This window comes from Cupressus sempervirens, chromosome 7 (genome assembly GCF_028749045.1).
Source record: "Cupressus sempervirens isolate cs-2001-9-10 chromosome 7, ASM2874904v1, whole genome shotgun sequence".
NCBI classification, from domain to species: Eukaryota; Viridiplantae; Streptophyta; class Pinopsida; order Cupressales; family Cupressaceae; genus Cupressus; species Cupressus sempervirens.
In genome coordinates this window covers 14081579-14108336 of record NC_143124.1, presented here as the reverse complement: position 1 = coordinate 14108336, position 26758 = coordinate 14081579, and the positions used below count along the sequence as shown (strand labels likewise).

The 26758-nt window shown below is 36.1% G+C and overlaps 1 protein-coding gene across 1 annotated transcript in view; it reads right to left on the bottom strand.

Moving 5' to 3' along the window:
- LOC149545175 (large ribosomal subunit protein eL18x) overlaps nucleotides 1-25813 on the bottom strand; it is a 40583-nt gene extending 14770 nt beyond the window's left edge. Inside the window, exons 1-3 of the mRNA XM_089790552.1 lie at nucleotides 25704-25813; nucleotides 25513-25602; nucleotides 25259-25387 (exon numbers count right to left, since the gene is read on the bottom strand). Of these exons, the coding sequence (XP_089646678.1) occupies nucleotides 25259-25387; nucleotides 25513-25602; nucleotides 25704-25706 (222 nt within the window). The 5' untranslated portion in view covers nucleotides 25707-25813. The remainder of the gene's footprint in view (nucleotides 1-25258; nucleotides 25388-25512; nucleotides 25603-25703) is intronic.
- Between the last annotated feature and the right edge of the window lie 945 nt (nucleotides 25814-26758).

Below are 26758 nucleotides of genomic sequence, written 5' to 3'. Positions count from 1 at the left end.
TCAGATGCAGTCGGAATAGCTGGATGAGGAGGAGCAGGAGCAGTATTATCTGGAAGTGGCTGAGGTGGTGTATTAGTAGCATCAGATGACTCATATAAAATAGAAGAACCCAAGTCAAAGATTGCTGAAGACTGAATCTTGAAATGCGGTGTGTAGTCAGAGAGCGGAAATGGTCCGAGTTCCTCGTCAAACACAACGTCACGACTGAAGATTAAACGATCAGTATTTACATCAATCAATCTACAGGCCTTATGTGTATGATTGTATCTTGTAAACATAAATTTTTGGCTTTTGGAATCCAACTTAGTGCGTTTGGCATCAAGGATCCATACATATGCTAGAGAGCCAAAAACTTTCAAATGGTTGATCCTAGGTTTGCGACCAGACCAAGCTTCCTCAGAAGTCTTATGATTAACTACAAGGGTGGGTGACCGGTTAAGGAGGTAGACAGCTATGGATACTGCTTTTGCCCAATATTTTCTGAGAACATTTCTATGTTCTAGCATAGCCCTAGCCATTTCTGTGATGGTACGGTTTTGACGCTCTACAACACCATTTTGCTAAGGGGTGTGAGGTGTGGTGAACTGACATCTAATGCCATGAGTAGTACAAAAGGCAGAGAAAGAAGAAGAACAAAATTCTCCCCCATTATCGGTTCTAAGAGTACAGATGGAGGAACCAGACTCTTTTTCTACTAGAGCTTTAAACTGCTGAAATATAGGAAACGCATCTGATTTTTGCTTCAGAAAATATACCCACATTTTGAGACTGAAATCATCCACAAAGAGTAAAAAATACATGTTCCTAGTAATAGAAGGAGTATTCATAGGACCACATAAATCAATGTGGACTAGCTAGAGCACTCTAGATGCCTGCCATGATTCACCATTCTTAAATGGTGTCCTATGTTGCTTCCCTGCTTGACAAGCTCCGCAAACGCGATGATTTTGGGTCTGAATATTAGGTAGGCCATGGACTAAATTATCTCGAGCAAGTTGTGCTAGATACTGAATGTTCAAATGACCATATCGCTGATGCTAGAGATTGCTGAGAGCGGATGATTCGGCAATGAAAGCATGCTCAAGGGAATCGCCTAAATCTTCAAGCCTATAAATATCATGATCTTCAAGACCGACAACAAGGGTAGTGCAAGAAGCACGATCAATAATTGAACACTTATTTCCACTGAAAACGACATCCAACTAAGGAGAGTGCTTCATAATCTGACTAACAGACAGAAGATTATGTTTCATGCCAAGAACATAACATACATTGAGGAACATGAGTTTTCTTCCTCTAGACTAAATCTGAATATTTCCCTTGCCGATAATATTGTATTCTTCGCCGCCTCCAAAGATTACTGAGTCAGAATAGGGAGTGAATTCAACAAACCAATCACACCTATGAGTGAAATGTCGAGAGGCACCAAAATCGATGTACCAGGCAGAAGATTTCACATGATTTGCAAGTATGCTGCCCATAAAGGCATGGTAGATAGATTCTTTCTGCTCTGAGTGTTGGGCAGCATAGGCTTGCTGTTTAATTGAGTCTGACTTTTGATGTTGCTGATACAGATGCTCAAATGGCACAAACTTCGAGGTGAGAAAATGAAAGACCCAGAAAAATTGGAGCACCCAAAAAAGACCTTGAAAAACCCAAAAATAAAATGTTGTCAAAATTTGGATCCGCTGGCTCGAAAATCGAAGCACAAAAAACGAGGCACCCACAAAAATATGATTAAGACCCATTTGAGATCTCAAAAAACCCACCAAGAATATGTGATCAAAAAAAATTTGAGGTCAAAAACTAGGGTTTCGAAGAAAACCCTAGTCGGCAGCTATGGAGGTCGATATTTGCAGAAAAATGGCGAATTGCTTTAAAAAACGGCAGATTCTGCTTCCTAGCGCATGATTAGAGACTGAGACGTTGCATAAAAAAGAGTCTATGACCTCCAAACAATGGTAGATGTTGTCAAATGCGAACCGTGCAAGTGCAGGCTTAAAGACACAATTTCTTTTTTTTCTTTTTTTTTTAATCAGTCGGGAGTTGGAAAAAAGGATCTTTGGCCAGAGTCGCAGAGGAACAGAACTAGAAATGGAGGTCGCAGCTAAGGCTACCGTTCCAGTGACGCAGAACAAGTGCTCTGAAATCTGTTTTCTTACCTCACAAGGGCCCCCAAGAAAAAACAGGCGCGATTTTGAGAGATGATTTGTAGACAAACCTGAATTTGGGATTTGCCAACAGACCTCAATTTAGGATTTTTCCTATAGACCGAAAACCCTAGGCGGGTTTCTCAGAACGAGCACCAAGAAATGCACAAAATAATTTCCAAAAATTTATGCACTAATAATTTCAAAAGAAATTATAAGTTTTCGAAATAATGTACTGGCTCTGATACCATGTTACAAACGTAAATGACAGAATACTTGATATTAAACAGAGATCAAAACGATCAATATATACAAAAGGAGAATCGAATAGAATAGAAACATTCTATTCTAGACTACACCTAATATTAGAAACATTCTAATATTTACAATAAGCTACAAGAGTGAGCATTAAAGATTATTCTAATACTTGTTTCATTCGATTTTGTGCCATAGTTAAATGCTTCTCGAGTCCAGAAAGTACCTATAGTTGATGAAGCAAGTGGTCCTCTACTATCTGAACTCTTGGTGACACCTTAAAGATGATGTGATGGAAGGAGGATGATATCCATGAAGTACCGAAAATGGACACTTTCTTTATGAGCTATGAAAATAAGTGTTGTACCACCATTCTAAGTGGTAGCCAATCTACCCATTGAGATTGTTTCTCTGAAGTGAAAAAACGTAGGTATCCTTCCAAACATTTATTAATAACCTCAGTATGCCCATCTGATTGAGGATGGTATGAAGAACTATGAGCCAATTGAGTACCCATACATGAGAATAAATCTTTCCAAAAGTGACTAGTAAAGATAGGATCAGGATAACTGACAATAACCTTAGGTGTACCATGTAGCTTTTGGATTTCTCCAAGAAAAGTTTTGCCACTGTACTTGTTGTAAAAGGACGTGATAATGCAATGAAATGTGCATATTTGGTGAGGCCATCAACTACTACCATGATGACATTATGACCTTTAGATTTGGGAAGCCATGTGATGAAGTCCATGGATACCTCTTCCCAACACCAGCTAGGAATAGATAAGAGCTGCAAGAGACCTAGTGGCTTAATTGTCTCCTCCTTATTTCTTTGACAAACCAAACATTCAGCCACAAATTTTTGAAAATCACCTTTTAGCCCTTCCCTAAAAAAATCTTGCTTGACCTGATAATATGTCTTCAAAAATTCTAAATGACCACCAACTGCGGACTCATGTACCTTTATACCAACTCGCGGAATCTTGTGTTTAAGAGTGGAATTCTTGCAAAAATACAAGCACTCTTTATACCAAAGAATATCCCCCTTCAAACAAAACTTATCTAAACTACTAGAATAACTATTTAATTGTTGGATGAGATTACTTGTTGCAACATCATTTTGCCACTCTACTTTGGCTTCAAAAATGTGTCTAGAGCATTTCTTACCTTTCCTTCACCAAAACTTTTGAACAAAATGGTTTGTTCAAACTTCTATTAGTCTTGGTCCCAACACATAACCATCCTACTCATAAATTTGGAGGTTTCTTCAACCTTGAAATCTATGAGAACATCATGAATCAGGATCCATTTGCCAAAATTTATGCCACTATGTCAGGCATGCAATTTCTAAGCGCTTGGAGAGAGGCAACATAAATTTTTAAAATTTGGTAGGTTATACATAGATTTAATAAATAAAAAATTATGGGTACACCAAGAAATTCTTTTGCTCATAAATTTGCAATATCATAATTCCTAAAGCTCCAACCCTCATCACTACCCAATAGGTCTTGACTCTTCCTGTATAGTACCATACTAAGAAAAGAGGATTGTAAGGGTTTTGTGGTTTAACTACCTTGGCAACATTGTTTGACTTAAATCCCCTTCAAATGGAATGGAAGGACCTCAAGTTTGATATGGTGGCATCATCAAATCCTAATTCTTCACCTCCAACAAGAATCATGAGTTCAAGTCCTATATTCTACAAATATCATGGTGTTCCAAAGCTTTCAATTGGCTACAGAGTTAAAACCCATCGAAAAATCTAAACCTCTGCTCATGTATGCCATTTTTCTTGTACCATAATCCATAGTCTTTTGTTCCTTTCAGATATCGCAGAATCCTTTTCACTGCCATTATGTGATTTTCTCTAGGATTAGCAAAAAATCTTGCAATAATACAATGAATAATGTAATATCAGGTCTTCTATGTACAATATATTGTAGTTTTCCAATCATTGACCTATATAATATTTGATTTACCTCAGTAGAACCATCATTCTTTGAAAGTTTATGACCAATAACAATAGGTGTTCCAATTGGTCTTGAATATTCCATACCAAAAGTCTTCAATATCTCCTTGACAGACTTTGATTATGTAATGTAAATGCTTTTATTCATCTGATAAACTTGCAATCCAATAAAGAATTTGATCTCTCCAAACATTGACATCTTGAACTCCTTCATTTCATTAGCAAAAGACTTGCACAATGAATCTTTTCCTCCAAATATGATATTATCAACAAAAATTTCTGCTAGCAATATCTTAATTTTAGATTCACTTTTTAGGTATTGATTGTTATTGTCATTAGTTCTTGCAAAACAAATTTTCACCAAATAATTGTGTAACCTTTCATATCATGCTCTGGGGCCTTTCTTCAAACCAAATAAAGCTTTGTGTAACTTACATACCATATTGCTCTTGTTAGGATCAGCAAATCCTTCAGGATGTTCAATGTAGACTTCTGCCTCTAAAATTCCATTCAGAAATGCAGATTTGACATCCATTTAGTATAGTTTGAATCTTTTGCAAGCGAAGTTCTCACTCCTTCCAACTTTGAAAGGGCACACGATAGGGCTTCATCTTTTTCATCCTTCCTAAAATTGCATCGACCACAATATTTTCCTTCCCTTTCTTATATACAATCTCAAAGTCATATCCGAACATCTTAGTGACCCATTTTTGTTGCTCTGCAGAGGATAGTCTTTGTTCAGAAAAATATTTTAGGCTATCATGATTTGTCTTAACCTTGAAGTGTCAACCCATTAAATAAGGCCTCCATCGTTTAACTGTGTGAAGGATTGCTAGCATTTCCTTCTCATAAATAGGTTTGAGCTGATTTTTACCCTTTAATTGACAACTCTCAAAAGCAATTGGTCGACCTTCTTGCATGAGAATTGTTCCTATCCCATTTCCAGAAGCATCACATTCCACAATGAATTCCTTGGTGAAGTCCGAAGTGTCAAGCACTGGAGTTGTACACATAGCCTCCTTCAATTGCTCAAATGCTATATTAGCAGATTCATTCCAATGAAAAGAATCCTTCTTCAATAGAGTGGTAAGGGGTGCTGCTATACGACCATAATTCTTCACAAATCTTCTATAGTACCCTGTCAATCCCAAGAAACCCCTCAACTTCTTAATGGTCTTTGGAATAGGCCATTCCATGATAGCCTTAAATTTGTTAGGGTCCACCTTTACTCCTCCATGTGAAACTATGTCCCCCAAATACTCCACCTCCTTAAGACCAAAAGCACACTTGGATGGCTTAGCATAGAAATGATGATCTTCGAGTATTTGTAATGCTTGATCTACATGTTGCAAATGTACTTACCAAGTCTTGCTATAAATCAATATATCATCAAAGAACGCTAACACAAACTTGCTGAAGAACTTCTTAAAAATGGAATTCATCAAACTTTGGAATGTAGATGGTGCATTGGTAAGACCGAATGGCATCACCAAAAATTCACAATAACCCTCATAAGTTCAAAATGTTCTCTTACAAATATCTTCCTCCTTAATCCAAATTTAGTGATAACTAGATCTAAGATCTAACTTGGTAAAATACATAGCTCCATTTAATTCATCTAGCAAATTATCAATGGCTGGAATAGGAAACTTATCCTTAATGGTGTGTACTTGTTAAGCACTCTATAATCTTGGACACATGCACCAAGTTTCATCCTTCTTGTGCACCATCGCCACAAGCGAGGAGTAGGCACTTTGGCTATGCTTGATGATCCCTACCTCTAGCATTTCCTCAACAATTTTTTCTAACGCACTTTTTCATATGTGGGTAACTATAAGGCCTAATGTTCGGTGGTTGGCTCCCTGGAACTAATTGTATGGCATGGTCATGATCCCTCTTAGGAGGAAGTCCTTTAGACATATCTCCAAGAATCATTGAGTGGCAATCAATTATTGCTTGTAAATTTCGCTGAGTAAGAGCATTAGATTGAGAGACTTCTAATGAACAATGTTGGGCCACAAATCCATCCACTCATTTCTTAAACAACTTTTGCATTTGATAAGAGCTTACCATCTGTGGAGATTTTGCCTTCAACCCCCTTAGGTCCACTAGCTTTCCTTCTTATTGAAATCTCATGAATAGTTCTTGGAAGTTCATCTCAATTGTTCCTAATTTAGTAAGCCATTGTACTTCCAAAACAATATTTGTTGCACCCATGGATATTGCACACATTGGGGCATCAAGTTCATAATCTCCCATGGATAATTTAATGCTATGACACTTCCCCAAACAACTAATTGTACCCCCATCTACAATCAAAACCTAAAACTTTGGGGCTAGATGTATAAAACAATTTAGAAGAGTTGTCAACATTTTGTTGATGAAATTATGAGTGAAATTATGAGTACTACTTGAGTCAATCAACACTATTACTTTTTGCTTCCTTAAGAAACCCACTACCTTGAGAGTTTGTGGTGCATTAAAACCTAAAAGTGCATGACAAGAAATGATTGATTGAGAATCATGCGATTCCTCAATTGCCTCCCTATCCAACTCTAATATGGGCTCCTCCTCTTGTTCCTCACTTGGACCTTCAATATAGATCAATTTTTTTTCACTACATTTATGTCCTTGACTGTATTTGCTATCACAATTGAAACACAACCCTTTTGCTCTTTTCTCCTCAATTTATTGTGGAGTGAACCGAGAGGAAGAGAATGTGTTGAATATCCTTTCTCTCTTGTCACATTAGCCCCTTGCTTTCTAGGAATCAAATAATTCTCCTCTACCTTGCGTGCCGATGTAAAAGACTCACTTACTGAGCTAGGACTAAACATGTGTACCTCATGTTGAATGTGATCCTTAAGACCACCCAAGAATAAATCATCCAAGTTTTCCTCTGTAATTGTAAACACTCTTAAGGATAGATTTTGGAAATATTTGAATATAATCCTTAATTGATCTTGTTTGTTGAAGTTTAGCAAGCTGGCTAAAGAAGTTATCTGTCACACTATTGTTATATTGTGCTTGGAGTTCTTTTGTAAAAATTGACCATGATACGGTGAGACCCTTTTTCCTCCAATGAGTACAAAGCCAACGATACCAAATGAATTAATCTGGTTCTAGATATAGGGAAGCCATCATGACCTTTTGTCCATATGGGATTTGATCTATTTCAAAAAAATTCTCCATCTAGTTTATCCATGTTAGAGGATCCTTACCATCAAACTTGTGCATATCCACCTTTGGAAAAAAATTCCTAGATCCCATAGGAGTATTAAAATTTGTGACATTATTAGCCGACTTGAAGGTTTCACCTTGGTTGCTTGAGAACTCCTTCCTTGTTTCATTTATATAGTCGCTTAACATGCTTCGTATACTCCTCATAGGTCACACATCCCTCTTAACCTCCTCCTTGGACTTACTTATTTTCTCATTGGGATTACTATCCTCTATTGTTTCCCAATCCATATCAAAGGATTTCCCAAGTGTGACAAGATTCTTTTTGCCTCTTGTTGCAAGGCCCGTCATGATGGAAACCAATATTTTTGAAATAAATCACACAAATAATATGTAAATTCTCTGAAATTTTTACTATAACTTACTAGGGCCAAGACACCACTTACCCAAAAAAAAAATCTAAAAAATTAGCAAATTTGCTGCCTTGAGAGCGAATTTTCCTAATTTTTAAATAAATCGCTCATCTTTGCTTCAATTTCTCCAAGTTGTTGGAATGTAAGCTCTCCACTATGCATTCAAAAACCCAATACAAGTTATACTCCACTTCGGCAAGATGTGAGAGATACATAGATCTCAATAAATTGTGTAGAAATCGTAATTATGCAATAATTTGCTCAAATCTGCTCCAATTCCTCTGAAATCTGGACTGTAGCTTCTTTAAAATGGTCTTCAAAAACCCTTTTAAAAATGTTTTAAAAAATTTGCTAAAATCTGAAAGTTATGCTTTTCCTAAAATTGCCTCCAATATTGAGAAAAAGTATTGCCTCTACAATGCCAAGATCATGCTCTAATACCACTTGTAATGAAATAACTTGCACAATGGAAGAGGATAATATGAAATATTCTGCAAATACTTGATAATAACTGAGAATAATAGGCCACTTCGAGGGGGCAACCTCCAAATATCTCCAATGAGAACACACTTCACAATGTGATCCTGAAATAAGACTCACATCCTCCTATATATACCTAATTATGCTTAGGATGAATAGACACACCCCTATATAACAGCTAGGCCGACCTACCTAACTAAATAACAATATAATAATGATGACTTAATTAAGGATTAAGATAGGCACAAGCTGACTATTCATAACCCTATGTACACCAATATAAGGGTGTAGCAGTTGCAGATTGTTGCAATGTTCTTGAAGCTTTCAAGAACATTTTAGATTTGGAATGATTTAGTATCTTGCAGCTTCCAGTGGGAGTTTTTAGATTTTGGTGTGGAGTGGGATTATCTATTCTGGGTGATTTAGAAGTGATTTTAGTGTTTTCAGACTGCTGGTGTGGGATTTATAATTTCTAGATTTGTGCTTGCTATGTGGCTGAATTCATATTTTGCTCATATTTTCTGAAGGGAGGCAAATCTGATTCTAGGTATTGATTTAGACCTCTTTCCTAACCTAGGAAATTTATTTTGAGATATTATTTGCAATTGTTGATGAAGATTTCATTTTTTCCAAGTCAAATTGCCCCTCAAAGAGACTCTGCAAATCTGCCCTAGCTGGTGTTTCAGAGTTAAAAATCAGACTATGTGGAGAATTATAATCTGCTATTTGCCGGTTAAGTTTAAAAAACTGATTATTGAGGTTTTTGGCACTTACATATACCCATTCTTGTCGAGTTCGAGTGAGTTTGATAAATTTGCAATTGTTGATGAAAATTTCATTTATTCCAAGTCAAATTGTCCCTCGAAGAGGCTGTGCAAATCTGCCCTAGCTGGTGTTTCAGAGTTAAAAATCAGACTTTGTGGAGAATTATAACCTGCTCTTTGTGGCAAGTTTATGAAGTATTTGCCAGTTAAGTTTTAAAAACTGATTATTGAGGTTTTTGGCACTTACATGTACCCATTCTTGTCAAGTTCAAGTGAGTTTGATAGATGTTTTATGGTCTGATTTTAATGATTTAAAATTCTGGTTTCAGTTTCTTTGAAATTGCAATTGAATCTAACTCCACATTTCAAGGGTTTCAAATTATCTTATACTAGCTTTCCAATTAAGTGGCCAAAGTGTCAAATCCACACTTAAATCGGTGACTAAAATTTATGTTTTGTACTAACAACGAGGTGAACATTAAGCTCCCTCTCATTTGCTACCAACAAACAGTATTTCTCTTTTCTATGATTTGTACTGACCGAGTGGCAATGGTTTCGATTAAGATATACCATCACTCTTGGCCTCATAGCCTTCTGCCATCTATATAAGTTGGTGCACCTCATAAGGAATGCTATGGTGATTCTCCCTCCTTGTATTATAAAGTGCCCAAAGCAGTCCTCTAAACTAGGCCCAAGAAAAGTTATACCATCCCTTTTGCCCTCATAGCCTTTTGCCATCCAAATGAGGTGGTGCACCTAGTTAGATAGTCTATAGTATTTTCCCTTCCTTGAATAAGGTGCCCAAAGCAATCCTCTACCCTAAGCCCAAGAGTGGGTAAACCACCCCTTTTGGCCTTATATGGCCTTTTGCCATCCATCAATTCTCCCTCGTTATTTTCACTTCCTCATCTTGCCATGATCAATCGCTACTATTTGAAAATCTATACTTGTTACTACAAATGTTACCTAGAAACACATTTCCACCCCAAATGGACAAGTACAAAAATGGAAACAGTTTAGGGGATAGGGAGCAACTAGAAACATTTCCAAGCCATCCCTAATCATGCAAAATATTTGGAAATTGCCTTAGAAACTCAAAAACAGTCAACACTGGTCCCAAAAATCGTTGATTGTCCCCAATCTCTTAGGGACAGACATTCATTTCCAATGACAAGAGGCATAAACGAAGTCATTTTTATCACTTATTTGCAAACTTTTTTAATCATAATCTAGTTTGACTTCATGATAACTTTTATATTATTATCTTTCAGAACCTTTAATCAAATCAACTTACTCAAAAAATTGGCAATGCTCATATCTTTATCATTGGTCCTTTACATATCATGTTACCATATTTTTGTAAGGACACCCTATAACAAAAATACTCAGCCTCACCCTTATTTGTTGTAGCAACATCAACACTTGGCACCTATAGTGTTGTGAGGTTCTCACACCATCGCCCCAAAAATTTAGGGACCCCCTTTTTTTAATTGCCTTGGCAAACTTTTGGATTGTCCAACAATTTTGATTTTTTTGAGAATTTTGAGTCTTAGACACCTTCAGGCTAGAAAGGGAGGGCTAGGTTTATTTTCATCAGCTTTCAACTTGATTTTCCAAAGCAACCAATTTCATCCTTACGCTAGACAAAATTTTAAGAGACAACATTTGGCAGGATAAATTGTAAATTTGTACTTAGACCTTCTTTTTTTAAAAATTTGGATATAATTGTGTAAATTTGAATAATTTTCAAATGGGAAATTTTGTTAGATTTGAGTTTTGGAAAATCTTAAATTTTTCTTTGGTGAATAAATTAATTTTGTAGAGATGAAGCCAAATTGCAAAATCGATTTTAGGCTCTAGAAGTGATTTTACTTTTGTCAAAAAAACTTAATGGCATAGCCAAAATCGATTTGGACAAAAATTGCAAAAATTGGCTTTAATGGATTAAAATTGCCTTGAAAACTTTTTGCCACTTAATGAAATTGGTAATTTAATATTGAAAAATGGCTTTTGGTTAGCCAAAATCCGATTTTAATGACATATTAATGACTAAATCCTCATTAAATGGAAGTATTCAACATCTCCAAGGCATTATTTAATTTCTTTTGGCAATTTGGATCTAATTGGCAATTTAAAAAAGCAATTTTTATTTTGGTAAAGTTAATATTTAGCTAAATATTTAATTGTGGGCCATAATTTTGCATTAATTATTGTTTTTCTTGCTCCCAGGGTCCAAGTCCGCTAGCTTGGAGGGAGTAGGAAAGTTGGGTATAAGAGGAGGCCTCTCTCCCATTTCCTCCTCACTTCTCACTTTTCCTCCTCAAGGTGTTGGTGATTTTAGCAAGAGCAGTCCTCTCCCCATTTTGGGCAAATTTAGACTTGGAGCAGCTCTTCTCTTCCTAGGTGATTTCTTTTGGGAGGCAGATTTTTGCATTTTTGGGCAATTTTGCTTGCAATCAACCATTTTTAGAGCTTGGTGGTCTCTCTTGGAGGCAGATTTTTGCTTTATTTGGTGATTTTTGTCCTTCTATTAGGGAAGTGATTTATGCCCTAGGTGACTTTGGAGGACAAATTGGAGACTTTCCATGCTTGGGCGAATTGATTTGAAGGCAGAACTTTCCACTCTTAGCATTTTTGAGGGTAGACCTGATTTTTGTGCCATAGGTGATCTATGATGGAGGTATGATTTTCTCCATTTGGGGACTATATTTTTTTACATCAGACTTGGGTGACTTTATTTGGGAGAAGATACATGAGGAGTCTGATTTTTGTCTACAAATGGTGGACAGTTTCAAGTGTTTAAATTTATGATTTGCAAGAGGATTTGAAATTTTCAAGGTCTGATCCTAAATTCCAAAAGAGTCAAGATCCGGCTATTGGTAGAGGTGACTTTTAATCATTTAGAGTTGAAAGTGGTGCTTAAGCTGACTTCTTTCTTTCGTTCTAATCTAAGGATTGCCTCCCTTGGTTCTGGTTGTCTAATTGTCCACCACTTTATCATCCCGTAATAGGGTGATGAGATGGAGGATGGTAGTGCAAGCAAGAATCCTAAGGGAACAAATATTAGGAAAGACAAAGAGGATATGATGCCCAAAACAACTTTCTTCTCGAAAATGAAGTGAATAACTGATACCAATGTCAGTACAGTAAACATGACACAGGTAAAGGCCAGACTAAAGGAAGGACAATCCCCTTTGGCAAAGAAGATATACAGAAGACAGTTGTACATCACAGCCCAAGCGTCGATATTTCCATTACAACCATGATGAGCGACATCGGAGCAGCACTTGATTTTGAAGATATCAAAGAAGAGGACATCAATAAAGCAAAGCTTGGATCGAGATTGGATGAGCTAGGAAAGGTTACTATCAAGACGAGACATTTGAACACCCTTTCCTCCCTCAATGCTTTTGTTGGATTCGCAAAAGAGTATGAGAAAGATCATGAGAAGACACTACAAGTAGCAAGCAACATGGTGAAATCAGTTGAACTCAAGATGAAGCACACACCTTGTCCTCCTATAGAGGAAGTCAACGAAAGGCTAGCTAGGTTTATCACCTTAGCTAAAAGAGCAAAAAAAAAGGGAAGAGTCATATTAGAAGATCATTTAATGTAAACCCAAGTGGCAATTCCTCTTTCTTCTAGGATAGGACAAGTGTCTAATTGTGATTGGCCACCATTTTGGTGCCTTCTCATTGGTTGTCACTTTTGCACTTTTTTCATTGGTCCATTGACAAGGTGGTGTCTTCTCATTGGCCAATGGGGTGGCAACCCTAATTAGGGTTTCTAGGATTCAATCTCGATCGTTGGTTTTGCCTTTGATCTCTACCGTTAGTTGTAATTTTGGCCTCTATAAAAGGCCATTTCCTCTCATTTGTAAGGGTCGGAGAAAATTGTTGCATAAGATAATACCAAAATTCACTATTTCTTTCTCATTGTTGTGACTTACATGGTGATTAAGGGCCTTTGGTATTATTACATGGTAACGTATTATTGCATGGTTTCTACTTCCAAATAGTTAAGAGTAAATTTCTTTTCAAGTTGTTGAAGCAAATTTCATTTCAAGTTGCTAAGTAAGAGTAAAGTAGATGGATAGTTGCATGGTAGCATTAGTAGGTGTTTGATAGGGATCAATACTAAACCACTAGCATCCTAGCGGCTTGTTGGGAAGCTTTGCGTGGCAAACTAGTTTATTATTCCTTTGAATCATTGCACCTGTGGAAGTGAGGCCACTAGTTAACTTTCATGAGGTTCGATCCCAGTCCATTTGCTAGTCTTCCATCCATAGGAGTAGGTATAGGATAGCAAGTAATTTAGGACTTAGAATTTAGGACAAGAGAGAGTTAAAAAAAAAACACCAATCGTAAGAACCATTCACCCTCCACCACCATCACTTTCCCATCAACGCCATCAAGCATTTACACCGAACCACCATCTGCATCATCCCACCAAAGTCCAAGTCATCCTCAACAATTTGCATAAGACCGCCTACGTGATCACCAGCAAATCACATTGATAAAACTGAGTGAGTATCCACAAGAGGAAGGAACATTGGAGTTATTCTCATATCCCATGAGCAATAACTTTTCAAGAGAAGAATTATATGATTGATACTCCATATCGGATATTCAATAACTAATATGTTATGTAAGTGATACAAAAACTCGCATCGACATATACTTAGTCAGCCTTAACTACTTGTTAGCGAACAATTTTTCCTTCTTGTCAATAAAATACAAAAGAGAAAGATAAGGAAAACTTCCACCAAAATTGAGTTCCTTTGAATGAACTCTTTATGTTTTGAGGCACAACTCCCTCCTTAAATGATGAACAATAATCTCCTTTATTTCAAAAGATTTGAACAGATGAGATCTTTTTACCAGAAAGAACTAAGGTTATAAAACGATTTTCCATCACTATGCAAAAGCATTGCAGAATTATTGTTGATTCAAAGCTAAGTCAACAAACTTAATCGGATGTATTAAGCAAACTGAACAAGGGTGATCAATCCAATTGAACAAGATAAATAGACAAACATTTACAAAACAAAGCACACAATCATTACTCACAATCAAGAGAACATTCCTTAAGAAACAAGTCAAGATTACCAAAATTATATGATCTCAAATAACCAACGATGTGTAGCAATAGTCCAAAAGGATTTTTAATTCTATTTCTTCATCCAAGTAAACGGCATTACAAAATGGTTCAGTCTAAAACGACCTCAATAACTGAAGTTGTTAAAGCAAAATCACCAAAGTATCGATACCAAAAACATTTAATCTTACAATATATAGCCATGCAAGGCTTTATAAAACAATTATGAAACTAACTCCAGTGAGAGTTGATAAAGCTAAGCCTAGAACTATAAGGCTACTAACTTAAGTAACTGAAAAGATTAAACAGCCAAAGCCTAAGCAGTTGTGATGTTGATTGGATTTCCTGGCTAGCCTTGCCCAAAAGTCCCATTGCCACCTGCATCTTTCCAATCCTTATAGGTGACTTCGAAATCCAATATCTCCTTCTGGTGCGAAATTCCCAGTTGTTCTGTTCTCACCTACCAAATGGTGATGCCCCTACAAGCATGCTCCAGCTTCTTAATATGCATCATCAAATGATCATCACTGATTATAATCATCGAATATGTTAGGGCAACGACAGCAAAGATCGCAGTAGAGACTTCTTTGGTGTCCTTGAGATCTCATAGCTTGTCTTGGCAAGTTGTTTCTATCTCCTTCATGTTCTTAATGGACTAATCTTTGTTCCCTAAGATCTAAACATTGATACACTTCACATCATTGTGTAAGATTTCTTTCACCCAATTAAGTTCTAGCTTTGAACACTCTTCCAGGCATTGTTCAATGACCATGTTCCTCCATTCTAGGTTGGTTCTGGAGACATACAAGAAATCTGCATCATTCTCGAAAATCTACTTTCAACCAGAAACTTGTTTGTCCCATATTCTTGAACTTTCGCGATGTAAGCCACGACATCCTTCCATTTCTCTTTTTATTCAACCCATGCACTTAACTTTGTTTCCAAATTGGCCATCATTGTTCGACCTTCACCTTTGTCTCAACTAAACAAGCTATGTAGCTGACCTCGCGGGAAACTACCGACTCAAGCCATTCATCAAGGCTTTAGAGACTATCTCTTTTCACTTGGTTGATTAATTGCTAATTAGCTGGGGAAGTCACGCCGATCATGGAAATAGCTTGGGGTTGGCATTCAAATTTCGCATTTTGTAGATTATGGATGTACTCTGCCAACATGCGGATAGATTGTTTCAGCTCTTTCTTCTCTTTCCAGTCCTTCCAGATACAATTGGTGACCCTAGCATGTCCTACATCCAAGATTTTCATATCCACAGCTTTGAAGGTTGGCCCGAGAACTCTTTTCTCTACAGTGTAGTCTTGAGGTGTGATGTCATCTAGAGTTTTGTCTTCAACCCAGTCCCCTGTCTATTCATCAACCTCAAGTATAGTTTTTATCTTTGCTTGTTTTTTTTAGGTGTCTTTCCCAAATATTTCCCAACCATGTCCTGGACTGAAATGCTTATGTGCACCACACTCCTTTTCTTGTTCACTGATAGATTGAACCAATTCGATGCCAAGGAGGTGCCTTTCGATGGAGGGGTTTGTAAGGCAAGGAAAGCATAATTGGTAATCATTGAACCTGGGGCATTAGCATCACCTGGCGTTGGTTGATAACTCTAATCCATGGCTTCTTGTATTCTCTCTTTAGAAGATTCTGTAATAACTTCGACCTCAATTGGGTCTATACTGGTATTTTTCACAATAGCCTTCTGGGCTTTCTCCTTCTTGGTGCGAGAGCGAGTCCATCTTGCTCGTCTTGCATGTTGAACTAATCTTTGAACCTCAAGTGCAACTTCAACTTCAAGTTTCAGAATGCCTGTAGAGGAAAAGGTGACACCCTTATCAGTACCATGAATAGGCGAAATTGAGCTAGAGCTAATGAAGGCTTCTTGTGAGGCTCGCTCTGATTTTTCATTTTAGACTGCCTTTTCTCTTTTAACCATTTTTTAGTTCTCACAATGATTGGGTCGGTTCTAGCCTGTAAGTCGTCTTCCTCGGGAGAATCCCAATCTATTTCTAGCAGAAGAAAGGCTTCAATTTGGGCTATATAAAAAGGATCAACCACTTCTTCATCTTTGTCTTCCCTTACGCCTTTTACATTCATCTGAAGTTTCCTTTATCTACTTCAAGGTGTGTCTAGACCACCACCTCTTCCTAACTTCATAATCATCATCACAGTCAACACAGAAGTCTTCTAAATGAGGGACATGTGAGAACTCCAGTGGTAACACAAATAGGGGTTGAGCAAAATCTTTGCCATCAAAGTCAAGGTGAATAGTATAGGTCTCTAGGCTCATCAAATTCAGTTCATGTTTGAGATCAAAGGCATTTTGTATAGTTTTGCACTTGTAGCGGCCAAGCTCTATGGGAAAGGTAGAACCAAAACCTCTTTGAACTTTGCAGCTTGTGTCAACCTCTACTACCTGTCTCCGGACTTCTATTAGAACATAACGGTCTAGGCAATGCCTGGGCAATTTAAGTGGTTTTCCTCCATACCCGCCAACTCAAATGTATGTGAACTTAGAGAACTGGGTGACAAAACTACCGTAGATCAATATGAAATGTGTTTCCTCCTCGGTCAATCTTTTTATCTCCTTCTCTTGTAGCTCGAAGACCAACTTAGCAAGAAAAGTGTCTTGCACTCTCTTGAAATCGTCCCAATTCTTTTCTCTTTGCGAGGAGGGGAAATATTCATATATAGGCATATCATTTACCCAACTAGTATGAGGAAGTCCAACCCATTCTTTACAACATGCCAATACATTGAACAAGTATGAGCTCATATAGAAACCAAACACTCCAGATGCTTAGGAAAGCTCTTCGTGCAATCCATCGACTATGATTTCTGCACAATCAATGCGTTTGTTTTTATCACTCAAGATGGCTTAGACAAATAAATACATCTAGTTCTCCTAGTGAAAAGCATGTTGATTACCTTTGACCATGTTTAGGAGGGTAATTACATCTTTTATATTAGGAATCATGTACTCCCTTGTTAAGGGGTGAGGAAGACGAGACCCTCCTTTCTCTTGTTTGAGTAACCAGTTTTTAGCAATCGCATTGTTGAATGTGTTTGGGTCTGCCAAAAATTTTATGTCCAAGAGACCAATTGTCCAAGCTTCATATTCTTCATGCGACGGAATGCTCGAAGCACTAATGATCGTAACCCTATTCACATAGACAAGAACTTCTACAAGATATGTCCTAATGCATCTTTGGGTAACATCATATCTATTCCTATATTCTAAAACCAGTTATAGGTAAAGTATTGATTGTGGAAAACCAACAGCCTGCAGCAATCCACTATTGGCTATATTTTCAGTAATGGAACTAGGTTTTGGGCTTGAGAATCTAGACAATAGCTTGTTAATGTCCTCATCAGTAAGGAAGGTATCCTTGAGTGCGGGCAAGAAATTGGTAAGGGAGGTGACAAAGAACCAGCCATGGAAACAAAACTAAACAGTCCTTTTCAAAAACCAGTTAAGAGCAAATGATAATGGAGGAGGTTTAACAAGGTTACTCACTTGAAGTGAAAGAAGTAACAGTAACTATTGAGGAGGTAAAAAGAACTCACCATGTTAGAGAAAAAACAATGTACTTCCACGAACAATTTTGTTGCAGACCGCCTATGACTCCATACAAGGATGAGTATTTACCTTATTGCTGGTATCATAATGAAAAAGGAAAGCAGTCTAAAAAAGCCTTTAAACGGATACTCACATCATAACTTGTTACAGGAAGTACTGATTTGACAGGAGCATTAAATCATTTGATGAGAGTATTTGCCTTTGCACATAACAAATCTTTCCACCACTTTTCATACCAATCATTTATCACAAGGTGTCACTTCAACCTTTTTAGAAAGATTTTGACACATCTCTATACTACCACTTGCCAATCTCCGTGAATGTCTTGGGCTCGTGAACTGAAACCTTGAACTATTTAGAAGTTTGAGATTTCAAGTTTAAAGACAATAATTATAGGAATCCAGCTGTATGAAACTATCATTAACTTTGCCAAGAAAGATATGAATGACAGATCATGAAGTTTGAAAAATGATTGTTCAAAGTTCAGTTTCAAAAAAGCGCAATATTTGACAGATTTCATTGCTAATATCGAGCCTAGACAAACATATGGACACGAGATGAACTTCGAAATTCGAACTCAATTAGATCAGAGTTCAAGTTCAAAGAAAGGAAATAAAAGTTTTGCACTTACAAACCCGATAGGGAAAGGAACCAGTGAACTTGAACTTCGAACTAAATTGAGGGCAAGGTTCAAGGTTCAAAACTTAGGTTAAAAAGAAAGTCATTGAAAATCATTGAGCAAAATTATATGAAGCTTTTACACGGGTAACACTATTGTATGCCATACCTTCTATCAAGCTATCTATTCGCTATTCCACCATGTTTCTTCTTATTAGAGTGGTCAAATTAATTGCAAGAATTTTGTGGATACATGTTGATGTGAGTTTTGTTACACTAAATATGCAAAATCAAACATCCAATGTTTGGAGGTGGAACACTAAATACTAAGTCCTCTTTTGAATAAGGTCATCTCTCATGCTAAACGTGCAAGGTTATACCACGAAATGACTTCAAGGTTCCTCCTCAATTGTGGATACTTGCTAATGAAATGATGTGATTTGTTGGTAATCACTTTAGGGACTTACGTTATTCCTCCAATGGATATCAACTCTTTTCAATTATAAAAATTTGGCTTCACAATGTTCAATGAAAAAATATTTTGATTTCCCAACTTTTCTCTTCAACTTAAACTTACTTCTACTCCTAAATATAAATGCAAGGTATTGTGGATGACAAACTCTACTAGATGTAATCTTGTTAGCAACTCCATCTTGATGGAAATATTGTCATTGATGTCAAAGGCATGAAGGAAGATGCATTGAATTATGTCAAGCAATGAATATGTAATAAGCAATACACCATGGCATCAAAAGATACTTCAAGGATTGATATGGCAGGAAACTAATACTATCATAAATTTTTATGGAGTGAAGGAATAAAGTTAAGAATGAATGAGCAGAAAAAGATGCGAGATATTGTCACTAGTATCAAACATATGAGAAGCCAAAGAAATGCTCGAAAAGTCAAGGATGCAACATGAAGTCACCATTGTCATGGAACCAAGAATCAAGCAATCACTTAGCAAACATGAAAAATATTGATTGTGCAAATACTATTCATTTTGAAAATTATCCAGCAAATAAAGAGATAAATCACAATAGGAAAAGACATAGGGTTTAAGCATATCGTTGAGATTTGAAAATACAGCAACAAAGATTAAAACAGGCTAGGAGACAAAAATCAATTCATATTATAATGACAAGGTGTTATTAAAACAAGAAATATGCAGCAGACATAATGTGACTAAATGAAATAAATATAGACAGTAATGATATCAAAGCCATCTTAATATGGCAGGATGGCTAATCAAAGTGCGATTATTAAATATAAATATGGCTGTGTGTGTTTTCAAGAAGAAATTGAAGTATTACCCTAAAGAAGTATTAGTGATGAACAAAGAAATAAAACAGGGGAGTTAAGCCTATGGAAATATAGCATAACAATATAGGGCAAATTACTGATGAATATAATAAATACTTTAAGCACCAAGGCATCATGGGTCAGCAAGTACATTTGGAAATAAGCTTGTAATGTTTGATGGAGCCTGATGAAAGAAGAAATGGTCTGGAAAGAATTAAAATACAGATTGCTTTATGAAGACAATATCATCGCCAAGGTTTTATATCCAACAATTCAATTAAGAACGCCATTGATTTATATGTGGAACTATAACAGCGACTGCATTAATAGAAAACTTTGAAGTTGAATAGCAAACAGTCATCGTCAGACAATACTAACAAAAGCCATATATATTGTAAGTCAAGCAAAGAACTGTGAATTGAGTAAGCGGCATGGTGATATAAAAAAAGTGCCACGTGAGCAATGAAGTGTTGAAACATGGTTAAATGAAATCAAGTAAAGAATCGAAAATAGCAATAGTTTGAGGCAAGCGCACAATAATCAGGAAAGCTACATACCTTGTTTATTCAGCAAAAAAAAATGTAATGCACCGTTAGAGAGAAAGGAAAACAATGAAGTTTGTGTTAACTGAATAATAAATAAAGATTAAACAAGGAAAGGGCACATTCATTAGGAATTGAAAAGCTACATCTTTTCTATGTGTAAGATATAAAAAGGAAATATATCGTTTGCAAAGAGAAGCTGAGTGCAAATGAGGGGCAGATAAATATAAGAATAGCGTATAAAGTTAAATGAAAATAAAGTAAAAAAAGAAGACATTGAATTGAGAGCAGATTGGTGAAAGAGTAGAATCGAAATATAAGTAAGAGTATAAATAGTGAAAAAGAAGTGTTTAGCTAACAAGGTTGGAATAAAAGGAAATATAGTTTCAGATCAACCTTCAAAATCATCGAAAGCGTATTTGAAAGTAAATGAAACTTATCACAGCACACAATTGCAAGTACAGCAAGAGTCGAGAACATAGAGATGACATAATGCAGAGGTGATCATTATAGGTAAGATCTGTCACGTAGCTATTCATGTCAATAACTTGGAGTAGATTTTATTTCATGTTGAAGTAGTTTATTTGAATGAAAGTAATTGTCAATGTTTACTTGATTGACTCAACAATATCAGACCACTAGCCAATTGCTGATTGTAAGTGTGTCTTGTGTGGATAACTAATGATTGAAATAACTTAACTTGAATTTGATATTCAATCTTTAGGTTGTTTCCATTTGATAGGATTGAGGAGGAGCTTTTGATGCGAAAACAATATGCTAACTTGGCATCTTCTTTCATTTCCATCAGCTTAGTAAGTTCATATTCCTTCTTACTATATGCTAACTTGGCGCTTGTTTCATTTGGTCACTCATTTTCATCAACGAGATTAAATCATCACTTTCGGCTACTGTCTTTGGCCTTATGGCATATTATTAATAAATTTTTAATACTCTTGTCAATTATTCTATTTCTTATTTTCATCTCTTATTTGGTTCTTGCTTTGCAATCTTCAGCTATTCTTTCACATGGAGACATTTATTACTATTAACACATTTTTCAGTTTGGTCAAATTATCAAAAACATGTATCATGTGTGTGTTTTGTTGCTAGAAACATTATTATTTGGCTGCTAATTGAAAGGTTTTTTTAGCATGTATTGATTATTATAAATGTTAAGGGACATACATCTCTGTAGAGTCCAATTCAAACAAGTTATTTTGTTCAATAATTATAAGAGTGTGTACATTCATGTTGAGAACAACTTTCTTGTAAGAGTGTTCATAGCAATTGGATTTTATATTTTTCATAAGTATTGTTATTTCTAGATATAGATATTATGGATGAATACATAAAACATTGATCAATATATATGGTCATTGTGTATTTAAGAGATAGAGAGGTATAGAGGTTTTGTAATCTTGTTTTGAGAATCTTAATAAAGAATACACTTCTAGGGGCAGGGTTGTTTCCCTCGTTGAGGATTTTTCCTATGATATTTTACATTCTTTAAATTTCTTATTTACTTACATTTCAGTAGTTAAATTTCCATGTTCTTTTGTTTATAAATTTATCATGATAATTCCACTAGCGATCTTCATGGTAATGAGCTCATCAAAGGTCGAATTGCTGGAAAGTAGGATCAAACCTTTCAACTGTGTAAATTTTGCTCTCATTGCCAACACTCACAGTATGTATGAGCGTCAAAGACACACTGAGGCAAAAGCGATATTGAATTGGAAGAAGCTATAAAAACTGAACATCCTAGTCTCTTGAAAAATAACACTTAGGTCCTTTCATATCTTCCTTTAGAAAAGAAACCCATCGAATGCAAATGGATCTACAAAGTCAAATGCAGGGTAGTTGGTATTTTAGATAAGTAAAAGGCTAGTCTTGTTGCCAAAGGCTTCTCTCAATGTTAAGTGTTTGGTTATGAGAAGACCTCTACCTTGACAACAAAGATGAGCACTATCAAATTAATCCTAACCATGGTAGCTTAGTATGCCACAAAGGTCCATCAAAGGGACATCAAAAGTGCCTTCCACAATGGCGATTTACATGAAGAGGTATACATGATGCAACCTCCTAAATTCAAAGTTGCTAGTAAAGAACACCATGTACTCAAATTTGTATAAGCACTTGTAGCCTTGAGCATGGTACATGAAAATCAATAAGAACCTCATAAATCAAGATTTCTACGAGTCTTTCTGACTCCAATCAATATGTCAAGACTATTGGTAGTGACATCATCCTTCTAGTTGTTTATGTTGATGTTTTGATCATCACTAGAAATTCGCAACATTTGATTCAAGAAATCAAGCATAATTTATGTCAATTTTTTGATATCACTGACCTTAGGCTTCTACACAATTTCCTACATGTAAAGGTTTAGCAATAATCACATGGCATTTTTATCTCTCGATTTAAGTATGCTCAGGCTTTGCTTAACAAATTTAGAATACAAAACTACAAACTTTCATCTACACCTAGTTGTCAACCCAATCAAGTACTCCTATTAAGAATGAATATGTACTTAAGCAACTAGTAGACTCTCACCACCACTAGACTTGATCTTAGCTTTGTCCTAAGTTACATATATCGCTTTATGGCAGCGCTTACTTCCAATCACACCGGAGAACATGTTGTGGTATGTCAAGAGCACACCAAACTTTAGTATCCTCTATGGGCAAACCAACCAACCTCAACTCAATGGTTACACTAACTCTGATTGGGGAAGGCTTTGATGATTACAAAAAGCCCAATTTTAGGTATGTATCCAATTTGGGCATTGATGCTATCACTTGGACCAATAAGAAGCAATAGGTAGTATACCTTTCCTTAATGAAGCTAATTATTAAGGAACAATCAAAGTTGGTTGTAAGGCAATTTGGCATCATAGAATGCTTTCTGACATCCATATGTCTCAAAAGGATTGTCACCCTCTTATAAGACAATCAAAGGTGCTCAAACATGTCAAAAGATCTAATCTTCCATGACCTAACCAAGCATATTGACATTCACTGTCACTTCATCCGCCAATTGGTTGAAGAGGGATCCACAGATTTGCAGTATGTTCCTACAACAAACTAGTCTCTCGATATTATCACCAAGTCACTTCCTCCATATAAATTTGTTAGTGTAGTATTCAGTTTGGGAATTGATCTTATCACTTGGACCTGTAAAAAGCAATAGGCAATATCTCTTTTCTCAACAAAAGTTGAATATTGAGGAACAGTCAAAATTGGTTGAGGCAATTTGCCATCATAGAATGCTTTAAGACATCCATGTCTCAAACAATATCGTCGCCCCTCTTTTGCAACAATCAAGGGGTGCCCAAACTTGTCAAAAATTCGATTTACCATGAGCTAACCAAAATCACTTCATCCGACAGTTGGTTGAAGATGGATCCGTGGATTTGCAATATGTTCCTACAGCAAACCAAACTATCTATACTCACCAAGTCACTCCTTCCAAATAAAATTGCAAAGTTCATGGGACTCCTTAGTGTAGTTGACAGATTGACCATTAAGCAGTGTAACACCGACACTGGAATAGATCGAGACATCTGTACATTTAGATGAGTTTCTGGGTTGGGGGTTCAAAGGGCCTCAATTTTGAGACAGCAGCAGTAAGGCAAGGGGTGTTGTATACTATACATATAGAACTTGGAAAACTTGTTATGACATGATGTTTCGGTATAACATACCAAATTGACATACTTGAACATAGCAAAATTGCAACACGAACAAGAACAACTAAACATTCAACATAGTACATATCCAATAGTAACATTCAACATAGAAATTCAAGTATCCTCCCCAGTGGCAGCGTGGTTGCAGTATGTCAAAGGTGGGGGTACTTGGGTAATCAAATACCCAATGCACGGACGTCTTGGGGACGAGTACTTCAAGGTTTAGTGGGGAGGTGTGAGCCCCCAAATTTCACTACCATTAAGGGAGGTCATTAGAATATTATCTCTGTTTATCTCATTAATTATTCTTTCAATGGTTAATATTGTGTATCTTGCAAATATTAGAATGCTTCTAATAGTCTTTTATTCATTCATTATTAAAATATTTCTAATAACATCTCTTTTGTAAACCATATAATGAGGGCCTTGCTCATTCAACTAGTTTACCAATTACTTGCATATTTGCAATTGAAATTAACATTAAATGGACACTAGCTCAACAATGGTGTTTGCACTTTGTCCAAGTAGATACAGTTCTCAAAAATTGGAAATGGTCGAATAAAAATCCTTGATGGCTGACAAATTAAACTAAATCACCTACTTGCACAATCTACCTCTAGTAGCAATAGGTCAACAAGAAACGTGCTTGAACTAAAACACCTACAGCATAACTTTTGGTCTCAATTGAAAGGTCGAGTGATCTACCATAAGAGGCTTTCATCAGAGGCACCGGTTACACAGCAACTAGATGATTGAAAGATAGAATTGGATGCACCGTAAACATGCAGGTCCGGATTAGATAAATTTTCTGCTTCAACCTCTTAGTCTAACACCCACTTTTGATCTAATCCTGTACATAAAGCACAACAAATATATCTTGTTTCAAAGATAGTACTCTCTACCGTGTTGAAGTTTATGTACATAAGGCTCATTAAAAAGGTATACTGACGCTTTATCCTACTATGTCTTCACATGATTGTTGGTCAAATCCAGCATTTGTTTCCCAATTTTCTTGAAGCAATCTCGATTGCCCCAATAATAACTGTGTAAATACCAAATCCGGGTTTAACACATTCACTCACACCACAAAACGTCACCAGAAAGATAAACCCTAAATTTACTTCGACTATAAACGATCAATGAAAACTCTGATTTTAACCGATTCCTGCATATAAAATTAGAAAAACATATTAAAAACGTACAGATACTACTAACCTTCCCCTCCATATAACGCACAAGGCGAGAGAGAGACAAAGGTGCCTTGTGAATCTTGCTCATAAACAACCTCTTCAAAACCACCGCATTGAAGTTGCTACTGGTTCTTCTCACTAGAAACCTGTAAAGCTGCTCAATGTTCCAAATCATCGAACAAAACAGAATTGAGTGTAGGAATTACGCAACAAAATCAGAAATAAAAAGCTCGACAGATGAATTAATGGAGAAAACAGCTTTTAAAACAAATAAAATACCTTCACGAGAAGCTTGAGGTAAATATCATCACTCTTCGGAGCGGTGCGTTTGGTCTTTTTGCTCTTCCCTCCCGCTACCAAATCAATACCCTGTTTGCAGCCGAATATCACCGGGTTTCAGAAGGAAAAGCATAAAAAGTTAAATGAACACCCGCATTCTTTCTTTTCTGAGGAAACAAAGATTAGATTACCATTATTTCCTGCCGGTAGCCTGGAGCTCGATTTTCGCTCCTCCCGCTCTGAGCCCCGAAAACAGAGTTCAAAACACACACCTTCTACACGTCTCTCCTAGGGTTTACTCGGAGATTTCCATCTCCATATATATATATATATATAATGGTATATATTGTGCACTATTTCTCCAATAAGCTTTTTTAAAAGTATAACAACAGTAACAAGAGACGCAATTTGTCATAGTTCCTTCTTAACACATAATGGTTGTAGAGGTGTAGATGAGTGACAATCTAAATTAACATTATGAATGCATTAATTTTTTCTTAGAAATGCACTTGTGATTTGATAGGATTGCTCATATTTTGTTGTTAAATTTTCGTCCTAGAAATGCGCTTGTGATATGATAGGATGACTCATATTTTGTTGTTAAGTTCTCGTGTTATATTATTATATCTTTGGGGCATTTAAGCCCAAGAATAAGAGGCCAAAGTCTTCAATATGGCACTAAGTACTTAATATCATACTCTGATCAATACATATGCTTCAAACAAATTTGCACCTTCTACATTGACAACTTAAATTATGTGCAATGAGGAAAGATATCCATACCAATATTTGAATTATAGAACTTGAAGAAGTGATGAAGCATTTGGAGTATCACATTATATGTTTAAGCATACCATGCATGCTACTAGACAATCATAAGTAGTTGGAATAACTCCCCCAACTATGTATTATTCTCATCTTGATTATCAAATGGAAGTCACACTATTTTTAATTATTAGCACTGGACAAAAACTAGGATAAAGATATAGAGAGATAAATAACAGTATACAACAATAACAACATAAACATGTATGCAAAGGAAAAAATGATAGATAATATAGAGGAGGAAGAGGAAGAGAGATAAAATTTACTATTTAATGTTTTGTATATCCAAAATTTTCATAAAAATAATTAAATTTAATTATGAAATAATATCTATATAATTTAATATGTACATTTGTAAATAATAAATAGATGTAATACATATAAATTTGATGTTGATGAATAAATATGATGTAGTAAATAA